Genomic DNA, 14,356 nt, shown 5'->3' on the forward strand with positions numbered 1-14,356 from the left:
CACGGGCTGACCCAGGTTCAGCAGCCTTAGGCTCGCTATACAGGAGGTCGTTCTCCCAGTAGACCCAATGTGATCCTGACTGATCACCTGTCGTTTGGGCTGAGGCCTGCTGCCTCATACCCACAAGAGAAGGGCACACTTTCTGTTCAGCACAAAATTCCTCCCTGGAGGGACCACCATCCTGCTGCCAATGGGTCAGCTCGGGCAGGTCTCCCAGTTCGGCCACTTGTTCTCCTGTCGGTTCCAGGGCATCCCCCTCAGGGTCTGCTCCCTCCTGGACCGCGGGAACGATGGGGGACGGTTTCCCGCGCCCCCTGCCTCTTCTCTTCACGGTTGGGACCTGGGCCATACTTTCAGGCTCCGGGCCCCCATCAACACCCTTACTAACTGACATGGACCGGGTGGTCGCACACACCCACTCAGGCAGACCCAACATTTCCAGATGCGCTTTTCTCTCCACCTTAGCCCAAGGGGAGTCCTCCAAATCATTGCCCAGGAGACAATCAACAGGCATGGCGGGCCTCACAGCAACCTGAAGAGTACCTGAGACCCCCCCCCACTCAAAAGGAACTTGAGCTACCTCACACTTACTCTGTGAGTTGTCAGCAGCTACAACGGGGTAGAATGCATGAGGGACCACCTGCTCTCTGGACACCAAGTGACACTTGACAGCTGTCACACTCGCTCCGGTGTCTCTGAGAGCTTCCACCCTATGGCCATTAATGGTCACCCACTGCCTATATTTCTTAGTGTTACTAGGCAGAGGGGTTGGAGGGACCATTTCCACGTCTCCTAAAGAGACCAGGGACATTTCTGCGGCACCCCACCCACCGGGGGCACCCATCTCATCCCCTCCCAGGGCTACACTCGCTACCTGACGAGGGGGTGCACGCGGCGGTGCATTCGAATCCTTCATGGGACACTGGGGATCATAATAACGGTGTCCCACCTGCTTACAGGCATAGCAGGTCATGGGGCCCCTGTGAACAGGTTTACCTGTCGGGGCCTCTGGCTTCTTTACAGGGGGAGGCTGGGAACCCTTCCCTTGGTTCCCTTGGGGACTACTTTGGGGCCCTTTCTGAAACTCCCTCTGTTTACCCCTGTCCCCCCCACTCTTCTGCTGGGGACCCTGCCCACCTTTGGCTGAGTCTCCCACTGGACCCTTGTGGACCCTGGTACTGACCCAGCGGTCCGCCTCCTCAGCAAGTTTTCTAGGGTTAGATATCTTGCTATCAACAAGGTGCTGGCGTAGCTCTGGAAAACAGTTATTAGACAAGTGCTCCCAAGCAAACAAATCATAAAGAGCATCATAACTATCAACCTTGCTACCCTTTATCCAACCATCCATGGTTCTGCAGAAAAAAGACACATATTCAACCCACGTAGTACCAGGCAACTTCTTACATTCTCTAAAGGTTTGTCTGTACTTTTCTGGAGTTAAGCCATATCTCAGCACTAAAGCATCTTTCATATGAGTATAAGACATCCTATCCTCAGCAGGAAGGCTCAACAAGGTATCTCTCCCCTCGTTTGTAAAGCGGCTCCACAACCCCGTTCCCCAATCCTTCTCAGGGACCCGGTGGGCCAATAATGCTAACTCATATGCTTTAAACCATTGGCTAATATCTTCATTCTTACTGTAATCCTTGATCACATCTTTAGGAAAATAAAACCTACTTTCTGCAGGCACGGATGGAGTGCTGCCACCAGAGGGATTCAACTCTAAACTCTTAGTTTTAAGCTCCATCTCCCTCACCATCTTCTCACGTTCAAACGCTAATTTCTCTCTCTCAAAATCTAATCTTTTGCTCTCCATTTCAGCTTCTCTCTTGCTTCTTGCATTCTCTAATTCCAACTGCCCTCCTAATTTAAGTTTTGCCATTTCTAACTTGTACCCCCTCTCCTTCTCCCTGTCTTCTAATTCTTCGGGGGAAAGGCTCCTAGAGGACGCACTACTGCCTGGAGATGACACTGGCCCACCTGTGGGCTCTTCCTCTTCCTCTTCTTCTTCCTCTTCCGGTACCACCACCGGATCAGAGGGATTTCTGGCCTCTAACCAGGCCTTCAGCGCTTTGAGGAAGCCCTCTTTCTTTGAGACACCTGTGGTAGGAACTTTAAACTGCTTGCAAAATCCTTTTAGATCTTTTAGCGTGTAGGAATCTATCTTCTCCTTATCGAATTCCCCCACAACATTCTCCACAGGTGTAGCAGCTCCGGCATTCTCCATGGTCAAAACTGGCAGTGTTTAAGAAAATAAGCTCCAGGAAAGCGGAGAACAAAAATAGAATATCCTACCAAACAGACTGTGGCTGCGTTATGGTCTGCTTTCACTATGTAGCGTACACTAATCACTGCACATGAGTCATAAATGCAAAGTTCAAATCCTCACCGCTGACCACCAATGTTAGAACCGGCGGTCTCTAGTTGGCAGAGGTATACACTTCTGACAAATAGGGACCTACCAACTCTAGTCAGGGAAAGGGGATTACACACTCAGATAACCCCTGCTACCCCCTTGGTAGCTTGGCAGAGCAGACAGGCTTATCTCAGAGGCAGTGTGTTAAGCATTTATGACCACATACAGTAATAAAGTGAATACACTACAGATGGACACGACACAGAAGTTATTATAAAAATAGTATTTTTATATAAGGCTTAGCACAAGACCAAATAACGACAAAAATATACCACAGTCTTAATAAGTACTCTTTGGAAGGAAAAATAATAGTTCAAGTAAGGTTTCTTCTTGGCAAATAGTTCTTTAGCAAAGTATTCTTCTGAGCACAGTTCTTTGGCAACAATGCAACCCCCACAGGAGTCACACGACGTCGAATCTACAAGATTCCCAAGGTTCGGCGTCGACCGCGCGGAGCGCTACGTCGAGCCAGGAGTCGCAACAGACCCCACAAGTACAGTACCTTGAGAAACGAAGAAAACGATGATCCACGGCGTCGAGATGTCGGCGTCGAGGTCGTGCCTCGGAGTCGGGTCAATCCGCAGCGGTGTCGAGGGATGTCGGGCCGGAGCAGCGCTCACGGCGTCGAGAAGGGCGTCGAGTCGATGCGATCAGCAGCGGCGTCGGGACGGGGTCGCTTGGAGGTGGAGCCGATACTCACTCCTCACTGGCGTTGATACCGGCGTCGAGACGGGGTCACTTGGAGCCGGGGCCGATACCCACTGCTCACTGGCGTTGCTGCTGGCGTCGAGACTGCAGATTTTCCCTTGTGTACTGGAAACAACACTTTCCAGCAATTCAGCAATTCAGTAGATGGTGAAGTCCTTTGGCCCTGTGACTTCAGCAGGAGACTGGCACTCTTCCAGTCCTTGGAGATTTCCTAGCAAGTGTTCAGAGAGTACACACCAAGTTCCTCTCTCCTTGTTCCTTGGCAAAAATAAAGAAGCAGCTTTCAGGTTCCTCCACAGCAAAACAGCACTCTGGCAGAAAGGGGAGGCAAGTCCTTAGATCAGCAGGCTTCTTGTCCTTGGTACAGGTTTCCTTGTCAGAAGTGATCTGAGTTCTTGGTTCAGGGGTCCTTCTCTTATACCCCATTTCTCCTTTGTTCCCTTTGTCCAAACAGGGAGATTCCCACCATCTCAGGTTTGTTGTGGGTGTTGCCAGGCAGAGGCACCTGGCCTATTCACTGAGCAGGGCAGGGTCCTCAGCCGCCCAGCAGGAGGCGGAGCCAGTATTGTCACTGGCAGGAGCAGGGCTATCAGTTGCCCAGCAGGAGGCGGAGCCAGTATTGTGTCAGGCAGGGCAGGCTACTCTTCCCTCACTCTATGTGTAAGCGCCCCATTCACCCCACACTGACTCATTCAGACCTCTGGAGCCACCCAGCCCCTGACACACACACCAAACATGCAGAGACCGGTAGATAGTTGGACAAGAAAATAGCCACTTTCTAAAAGTGCTATTTTCAAACATAGAATTTAAAAACCATCCATCCTAACGGGTGTGTTATTAAATTCTGAGTTCAGGGATACTAAACTCGACTTGCTACCATGCTCCCTGAGTCAGATAGATTATAATGGAGTTAATAATCAGTCTGCCCAGTCTGGCCTATTGGAGGCAGGTAGCCCTTCAATAGTGAACAACGAAAATGGCTGTAATTCACTATTAGGTCATGCCACACACATCAGGGCATGACCTACCTTTTACCAACAATGCACCCTGCCCTAGGGCCTACCATAGAGGTGTCTGAAATGTGGCAAAGTGAAGGTTTAGAGACTGGTAAGTAGGTTTCCTTACCAAGTCGACATGGCAGTCAGGGACTGCACGCAGGCGCTGCGGTGGCAGGCCTGAGACACATTTTACACGCTGCTTCTGTGGGTGGCACAACCAGTGCTGCAAGCCCACCAGCAGCAGTTAACTTACACGCCCTTGGCACACGCAGTGCACTAGACTAGGGTCTGAACAGTAAGTCAACCAAGCCAATCATGGTAACACCAATCAATGTAACAATTTAACATAGGGAGCACTTGCACTGTGGCACTGATCAGCAGTGGCACAGTGCCCAAAGCAATAATCCAGCAAAAACATCGTAAACAGAGGAGGCAAACAGAAAAAAATGGAGGAGAGACTCATGCCAATGATGCCAGGTCTAACACTCCCTTATTCTTCTGAATAATAGACCTATTTTTTGGAACATTTGGAGACTACAGGGTATCATGGTTAATGGTTAATCAGTTTTTTGATGGAACGTCGCCCTGTTCCTTTCCTCAATTCCAACTTTTATTTCAATGCCCTCGATCTTTTCTCCATAAATTTACCACTCTCATGGCAATAATTCTTGATGTCTATTATTCTCTCCCTCCCTCATCTTCACCTATTGTCCAAAATCCTCTTCTCAAAATCCTTCTCGCCCTTCCTTAAGCTTCTCTTATTTATAAATTCTTTTCTTCTCCCAATCCAGATCGTGTTAAGTCTAAACTGGAGCTTTCCTGGGAAGCGGATTTGGGTTGCACTTGGTCTGTTACTCTTTGGGATAAACTTTGGTCCAGATCCTTAAAAATCTCCCGTTCTGCCTCTCTCACCCAATCTTTATTCTTTTTATATCACAGACTTTATCTTTCTCCGGTTTCCTTGTCACGGTTCTCTCTTTCTTTTGATTCTAATTGCTGGACTTGCGGCTCTCCTAATGCTGATCTTTTCCATCTCTTCTTTCTCTGTCCTCCAGTTTCTAAATTCTGGGACAAGATTTGGTTATATATCTCTCGTATTTTCTCAATTTCTATTCCTTATTCTGTTCCTCTCCTTTTTATGGGTAGTCTTTCTGATTCTCTAGTTCCCTCCCCTTACTGTCATGGCCTTTTTGACCTTATGCTTGCTCTTGCATTCCAACATATTTCTTTCAACTGGAAATCTCTTACAAACATTTCCATACAATGCTGGTGGAACACTCTCTGTCATTTTCACAGACTTGATGTTGCCTTTGCCTCCTCCTGCAAACCAGCTCATAACAGAGATCTCTTTTGGTTACCATTTACTACTTACCTGGACCACATGGCCGTGACATTGCATTCACGCATCAATTCAGAAAATTGTAAACCTCCGTGAAGCAAATTTACTCTGTCCTTTTCTTTTCTTTTTTACATAATTCTCATCTTAATGTTATTTTCTATGATGTACAATATATATTGTTTTCCTTATATTATCTTGTTTGAATGCCATGGTCTGTATTCTGTGATATTGTGGTATTATTATTATTTTTTTTCTTTTCTTATTGTCCTCACACTCAACCCATTAGGAACCACCCAGGCTTTGGAGAGAAGAAAAAGAATAACACCGCCTCAGTACACTGGATTTGTAAACTTTATCTTCAGACAAGCTTACCGGTGCTTCTTTTACTCAAACAATGGCCAAAGGCAATATCCACTATGGGGCCCATTGCTCAGCCTTAGAGGCGGTGGCAACTCATCCATGACCTGCATTTAAGGGAAAGAGGATCTGTCTAGGAGAAAGGGCTATGTAATCCTTGGACAGGGGAAAAAAACCCTATCTCCATTTCATAAGCTTCCAAAATTCTTGCTTCTTCTTACTTCCTGGTCTTATAAGGTCCATCTTGGATATCCTTAGGAGAGAAGCCTGCCAGTCTTGGAATTCCGGAGGTTTAGGATCTTTCCATTTGATACAAATCTCTCTTCTTGCTATTAGGATGGAGTAAAATAGCAGATTCCTAGGTGGACCAACCAGGTTGGGTATTAACCCAAAGAAAATCAAAGGTAAGTCAAAAGTAATAGGTATCCCTAAAGAACTGAACAGCATTTTCCCCACTTGGTACCAGAAGCTCGACAAGAGAGGGCAAGTCAAAAACATGTGGACGTCTGAAGCAGCCTCTTCTCCGCGTCTTGCACAGCAAACGGGAGGACCTTCTGCGAATTTAGTTAGCCTCTGTGGTGAAAAGTAGGCTCTATGTATCGTGAAGATGTGATTCCTTCTTAACCAAGCATGTTTTACAATATCCCACAGCGTCTTACAGGAATTAAGCTATAACAGTTCAAGGTCAACCTGTGGGATACAGCTATTCCACAGTGAAGATGGTAGTTTAAAGTCTCCATCCATCTCGTCTAGGATAGTACGGTACCAGAATCCAACCTTTTTTCTAAATGGGGGTTTCTGCATGGCCTGTGTCTCCAACTGTGTAACCTTGCCTAAGATGTATTTACTTCTAAAAACATAATTTGAGGCGGCCCAGCTAGAAAGTTGGAGATATTTGAACCTAGAGAGAGAAGAACCTGTATTCTCCCGGAGGACCTCCCAAGGAATCAGTGAGCCTTCCACAAAAAGTTCACCCCAGCTCACTATGCCTGCCGCCCTCAACGGTAAGGACAAACTATCTTTTAGGCACTCTGGTGTCCCTGGAGAGTCCCAGTTTGGAGCTAAGCTGGAAAAATACCCCATCTTCATTGCGGCACGCAGTTTGACCCAAGTTTTTAGCAAACCCCATAATACCTTTAATCTAACTTTTTTTTTAAACTTGGGATCTCCATATTTAAGAAGTAAGCCATCTTCGGGAAGGCCACTCCCTCTTAGCATGGACAGGAACATCAATCCCATACCGCTACTTATTGGCCTCTTTAGTAGCATCCGCGAGTGGGCAGATTGAAAGGCCCAAGCATATATTTGTAGGTCTGGAGCAGCCAGGCCGCCCTTCTCTCTGCGTCTTCTTATTTTCTTCCAGGCGATCCTAGAGCCCCGAGAAGCCCAGATAAAAGTATTAAGTTCACTCTGTATTTTTGCTAGAAGAGAACTCTCAAAAAATAAGGGGATGGAATCAAAAAGAAAAGTGAACTTTGGCAAGATTGACATTTTGATCAGATTGACCCGGCCCAGCATAGACAGAGGCAGGTTGGCCCAGTTTTTCAATAATTTCCGAATTTCTTTTATGATTAATGATACATTGTGGGAGGGGATCTTGTCAATTTCATGGAGGATGTGGATACCAAGATATCTTATAACAGTTTTTAGAGGAGGAAGGTGAGAATCTACGTACATATTCCAGGCCATAATTTCGGTCTTCGATGTATTGATCTTGTAGCCTGAAACCAATCCAAATTTCTGGGCGAGCTCGATGACAGCTGGAAACGCCATATTCAAATTTGCTGTAAAGATAAGAATGTCATCGGCATATAGTGCCACTTTCCTTTCCCACACTCCATATTTAAATGGAGACACCCTGGTATCATCTCGCAACATCTGTGCGAAAGGCTCAATATATAAGTTAAATAATAGAGGCGAAAGAGGGCAACCCTGACGCGTGCCCCTTGTTATCACAAGGGATTCTGTGAGGGAGCCATTAACCAGAATATTGGCCGATGGATTACAGTATATGAGAGAGATGGCTCGTCTAAATTTGTCACCTACTCTGAATTTGGCTAGGACCTCCGACATAAACAGCCAGTTAACCCTGTCGAAGGCCTTCTCCGCATCCAGTGTCATCCCTGTCAATAGGAGAGACCATGTTGAAGCCATGTCAATGGCTCCAATGAAATCATAGGTTAGATCTGACAGGTGACGGCCCTTAACAAAACCCTTCAGGTCTAGATGTAATAATTCACCTGCGACTACTCCAAGCCTACTGGCCATAATGGATACGAAGATCTTATAATCGATATTTTGGTATTATTATTCCCTTTCTTTCCCTTTATTCCTTTTCCTCTCTTTTCCCTCTCTTCCCTTCTCCCGTCCCTTATAACCCCACAAAATGCTTTGTTTTTCTCTAGCTTGATATCAGCTTAGTTGTTGTTAATATTATATTTGATTATTTTCTGTATCTGCTGATCTCTTTGTGTGCTACTAATGTATTCAATAAAGCTTCTCAAATATAAAAAAAAAAAAAATGCAGCTGCCGTTAAAGGTGGTACACTCTACAATTATTTTTTTGTCAAATAAAATAAACAGGGAAGAAAATAAAAAATAGATGACGAGTAACCTTCTCATAAGTCACCAGAAATCATGTACAAAACTTATTAGATGCATAGCATCTTTTCAAAACAATTTGAAATAACCGAATAGATGTGATCCTTACATTTATCTTATATGTGTGTCCTCCTTTCAGACCATCAATCACAGCCGTTATTGAATTATTTTCATTTGAGATGATGGTTAAATTGCGAATCTGAGAGTTAGCAGGGTCGTCATCTGGATACACTATGGCTTGATACACTTGGATATGACCGTTCGGTTCCGATGGAGGCTTAAAGGTCATGTGGAATTTTGTTACTTCGTTCGGCATCTTCTGATAGGTTAAATTGCTTGGTGGGTCTTTAGGAACTAGAAAAAAGGCACTCATTAAAAGCTGTGCTAACATGTCAAAATTGCTGCATGACATTTAGAATGGTCTTCTAATGCATTGCGAAGCGCAAGCAAGACTTGCATTTCTGTAATTCTGGCAAGTGCAAGTTCTCATAGCATGGCATGCACTACAATAATGGTCTGCATCTCTTTGGCAAACTTCCTGACACTTTAGGAAAACGTTTATAAATGAAATTAACCTTAATAAAATTTTCATTTTTAAGCAACCGAGGAGAGAAAATACTCAAAATCGATTTTGTGTGAGAACAACATCTGTTGATTGTCTTTCTGTACATTCTTCTTTCAGGAAAATAATGGAAATAGCCTTAACTTTCTTTAAAAAAACTTTGTTTTGAAAAGAGATCCCTAAAACACATCAGAATTACTCCCGAAGCATAACAGGGCAAAACCTAAATTTAGGAGTTTCATAAAGTGAAAAAAAATTATTTCGTCCAAAGTGGCGGGTGGAATTATAATTTTGCGCACCTGTGCATTATTGATATATCTTACTGCTTTTCTCGGAACCAGCAAATTATAAATGTACAAATGTCCATAGAGGTAAGTTGAAATGAATTCCAAATAAAGGCATGCAGTGAAATACTGGAATGAGAGTAACAGGTTCAGCTTGTGACCAGCGAGCAGTCTTCAGCTAACATCCATTTTACTTTCCCAAATCAAGCTAAAGTTAATGTCCTGGAAATGAATGAGTGCATCATGCTGTCTCCCATAAATGGCGATAGTGTGAGTTGGTAAAACCTTATCTTGAAGTGTACACCACAAGCAATTAGAGCAAAATACCTTTTTTATAGGTCTTCTTTTCTTGGTCGACCTATAGTGGGAAACGACAAAAACACGTACCTCCTTCCAGGGTTGTAATAATTACTGGATTACTAGACGCCCCTCCAACATTTTTTGAGTTTGTATCTCCAGTAACAGCAATGACCACAACAGAATACTTGGTAAACGGCTTTAAGTCAAAAACTTCCAAAATGTAACTTTCATTATTCGTCCGATTGAACATCTTGCTGTAATCACTTGTATTAACCTAAAGAGCAGAAAATATAAGTATTACAATTTGAAAGCAGTAATTGAATTTGCATATGTGACAATATTACAATGGTTGCTTTGCTGTTTTCATTTAAAGAACAAGTTGTTTTCATTGTTCTCTTTTTGACAGCTTACCTAACACTCTCATCTCGTGAAATGTGACTGCCTGTGATAGCAATATATGGGATCCTATCCAAATCCTTCAAAATACATCATCCACAGTTGTTAGACCTTGCACTCTTTGCAGGGTTATCCTTTAACCTTTTGCCCTTTTTCCTCCTAATTGTCTGACCCTGTTTTCATTGGCTAAAGGATTATGGGCACTTTACCACTGCTGATCAGTGCTAAAAATGCACATGCTCTCTGTATAAATTGTGATATGAATGGTTATCCTTGATTCGCATATTTGATTTACTGGCAAGTCCCTAGTACAGTGCATGTTGTGTGTGAGGGCCTGTAACTCAAATGCTACTAGTGGGCTTGCAGCACTGGTTGTGCCACTCACGAGTAGGCGTAAAAAATGTAGCTCAGACCTGTCACTGCAGTGTCTGTACACGTAGTTGTAAACTGCCTTGTTGACATGGTAAGTGCCCCCACTTGCTAGGCCCAAACCTTCCCTTTCCTTACATGTAAGGCACCCCTAAGGTAGGCCCAAGGTACCCCCATGAGCAGGGTGCAGTGTAAGTGAAAGGTAGGACATGTACTGACGTGTGTAACATGTCCTGATAGTGAAATACTGTGTATTTAGTTTTTCACTATTGAAAGGCTATCTGTCCCCTGTACTAACATGGGAGCAGCTTTGTGACATCTTTCTAATGGGACAAGATAGAAAAATTGAGTTTAGGCTCTCTAAACTCGGAATTTATTAACGCACCTTTTGGTAAAGGTAGTTTTTAAATTGTGCATTTGAAATTGCTACTTTTAGAAAGTGGTCATTTTCTTACTTGATCATTATGTGTGCCTCTGGCTGTTTGTGTATTCAGCGTCTCTGGTATTGGAGTGACAAGAGCTGGGGATGTACATTCACTCTAGACAGTCACAAGAGGGGTTGCGGTGTACCCTGCCTTGCTTGGGTGACTCGTAGCTGGACTGAATAGACCTGGTCTGCATTTAGAGTGGTCGGAGGAGTTTTGTATGCACCTGAATTGGCTGTGTCTCCTATGCACAATGCTGTCCCCGTCGCCTGTGGTCATGCTACACCAGGTAGGACAGGACTGGTTTGAACTGGGTATAGAGATCCTTTCCACAAAGAGAACAATGACAAAATTGACTATAAGCTTTGGACCTTAAAACCCCAGGAAGTTAGAATACTTCAAGAAACAAGAGCACCCTGCCAAGAAGAAGAGTGGTAACACCGTGTGAGGAGCGCTGCCTTTTCTGTGTGATGGGTGGGTTGGCCTGCATTTGCTGCTTCTGTCTGTGGTGGGGGAAAAGGCCTGACTCTTTATGCCCTGCATGGTATCGTGCTTGTGAAGAATCTCCAAGGGCTTGTGTGTGCTTGCATACTGTTGGAAGTCTCAGGGAGATAAAAGACTTCAGGAAGTTTACCTGCCTGCAAGGAGGGCTGGGAGCACAGTGTGAGGAGCGCTGCCCATGATGATCTTGGGTGAGGTGGCCTGTAGTTGCTGCTCCGGCTTGGAAAGTTCTTCTACTTTTTAAAGGAAGGGAGTGTGAGGGTGTGCCGAATTCTATATTCCTGACCAGCCTAGTGCATGTTCAGTGCTCTGAGAGGCCGGAGCATTGGTGTAGTTATTTGCCTCAAATACACCAGAGTTCATCGCTGAACCAATGAAGCAGTAAGGAGTGGTTTAGGTGACATACTGCACTCATGTTTTCCGCAGCCTTTCTGCTGCAAGCTTCACGGTTGGAACATTACCGCTTGGTTGTGCCCAAGGTGATGTGGCACTGTAAAGAGCCCAGCTGGAATTCCAGCGTGCCAAGGAGTCATTGGGGACCGACTGCAGCCACCCAGCAAGAGCCCCTCCAGCGCAGCCCCTCACATAGACAAGGCTGCAGAGGGAGTCCCGCCCACATCGAAGGAAAACAAGCCAATCCCAGTGGGGACCCCTTTGCGGGTCACGTCAGCTGGAGGAAATGGGAGCAGTCCGTGTCCCGACTGCCTCCTGGTGTGAGCAAGAGCTCCAGTGGAGAGGATCACCAGCTGCAAGGGACACAGCGAAGTCTCACCACATTTGTTTCGCTTCGGGGTGCATTGTTCCCCCACATTTGTACGCAGCAGCAGCTGCCGCAGCCACTTCCGAGGTGGAGGGGACTGAGTAAAGTCTCCCCGCCGATAGGGGAGAAGGATGTGTCCCCTCCCCCTCCATTTCAAGCACATACCTGGAGCAATTTCAGAGAAACCACTCTGAGTACTGTACTAACCATAATAGATGCACAGATGCACTGTGGCCTAAAATTCTATAAGAGTGATATCTGGTGATTCATGTGTAGTCGGGCTGCTGTATTTCAAGCCCTAAAGTTATGATAAGTGTCAGTTTATGCCTGGTGACCGGATAAAACCTATGAGTCTTAAGAACTGCATCATACATACTGTGATGGTGTAGGGTGTTGGTTTCATCATGTGTTCATTACAGGTGCAATCTATAAGTGGTGGCTTTATGGCACTAACTGATGTAATGTATAAATGTTTTCTTGATTACTTATTTTATGACATGTGCAACCTATGAGTATTTACTTTAGTGCACTATCTATGATGTTATGACTATTGCCTGGTTGGCAAAGTGAATTATGTGATTGATGTCTAATGTGATTTATATACAATATATGAGATATTTTTATATAACCTTGTGTGCAGTCTTTTTTTGTGGTGTGCCTAGTGTGTCACTGGTGTGTGTATGGTGCGCAAACGCTTTACACTTGTCTCTGGGATAAGCATGACTGCTCTGCCAAGCTACCAAAGGGATGAGCAAGGGCTATCTTGGGTGTGCAACTCCCTTACCCTGACCAGAGTGGCAGGTTCTGCCTGGCTTAGGTGCATACCCTAGCCAACCAGAAACCCAATTTTTAACAACAGTGAATCCCCCATAGCAGATGTACTAACTCCATCTACTCTGAATGAAACAACCCACGTTCTGCTCCCATGCCTTAAACTCGGCTCAAATGTGGATGAGGCACACCCATGATACTTGCAGCCTTCATTCTGAATATACAAGTCACTTAGTTGGCTTCAGAGAAATATGTTTATGCGACAGTTAAATCTCTATCCCTGATAAACTGCTCTAATTTATACCACTAGACAAGGGACAATATGGGGGAGGACTAGCACCCATCTTCAGTAATAATCTATCCTGGTTGAAAATGCTTAACATTGCATTCTCATGCTTCAAGCGCATTGCGGCCTACTGCAACAATCAACTGCAATAGACCTTTCACTGCAGCAGTGGTCATTTTCCCTTTTCCCCCAATATAATCCCTGCTTCATCTAGAAACCAGAGACAACAAAATCAGCATCATGGGAGACTTTCAATTTGACTAGGTACCGCTAATGCCAAATTTGTAATAAACCTCCCCGATAATAAGCAGACTCTCAGCATTTGCCAGTAGGCAAAAAGTTAAAGCCCCCACCCACATAGATGGTCACATACTAGAACTCATGCTCAAATGCAACCTCAAAATCCTCCTTGCAGTGTCCACCTGGCATGATAGGATCACTGTTTCATCCCTGCTTAACTTTCAAAACCAGACCGTAAACCCTCCACAGACCATTACAGCCATTCTGTACCCACCCATACCAGACACCCTAGTAACAGAAGCACAGCGATGTTCGTGTCCATCAGCAGTGCTACTGCAATCAAGCATTCTGCCTGACCTACCCCAAAACATTGCTCAACCATCTCTACTATAACATACCATCTGCTATAGACATTCTAGGCCCCACCACACCTAGGTATCTAAAGGTGGCTGCAAAATTCCACAAACTAGTGGTCCATTTGAGAAGTTACTTAACTGAAATGAAGCAACCAAAACCTAGAATGGCAATGGTATGAATCACAAATCAAAGAGCCCAATATCCTCTACAAGAGGAAAAGGAGTTGTTAATACAAAGCCATCAGGAGAGTCCAAAAGGCCAAGTTTGCAAACATTTCCACAAATTAGATGAAGGAAATATTAAATATCTACCAAGAATTGTCCATCTCAAGCACCTACCAGTTACCCATGCTCCTTTCAGTAACACTGCAATGACTTCTTCAATTTCTTCAAGGTCAAGATTCTCAAAAATCTTCATATACCCAGAAATGCACACTTACTTGTCCATCTGTCCCTGCCCACTACAAAGTTCCTTCACACCTTTGGAAAGAGTCGAGGTCTCAAACCTGGCCGCAAAATAAAAAACATAAAAATCCAAGACTCGTATGGACCTATATTTTGCCTCTTGCCTCAAACAATTATTTGCCTCAACTATAAAGGATACAACTAATTTGATCAATGCCTCTCTTATCTCTGACACAATTCCTGACTCCTTGGAACACACCATCAACCCTGTCTGGATATTGT

At 44.8% G+C, this 14,356-nt stretch overlaps 1 protein-coding gene across 1 annotated transcript in view; it reads right to left on the bottom strand.

The window, feature by feature from the left end:
* The window catches only part of PTPRQ (protein tyrosine phosphatase receptor type Q), a 1,724,016-nt gene that overhangs the window by 367,820 nt on the left and 1,341,840 nt on the right, over positions 1–14,356 (bottom strand). Inside the window, exons 49-50 of the mRNA XM_085652983.1 lie at positions 9,653–9,839; positions 8,529–8,773 (exon numbers count right to left, since the gene is read on the bottom strand). Coding sequence (XP_085509109.1) covers positions 8,529–8,773; positions 9,653–9,839 — 432 coding nt within the window. The remainder of the gene's footprint in view (positions 1–8,528; positions 8,774–9,652; positions 9,840–14,356) is intronic.

This window comes from Triturus cristatus, chromosome 4_1, assembly GCF_964204655.1.
Source record: "Triturus cristatus chromosome 4_1, aTriCri1.1, whole genome shotgun sequence".
Taxonomy (NCBI): Eukaryota; Metazoa; Chordata; class Amphibia; order Caudata; family Salamandridae; genus Triturus; species Triturus cristatus.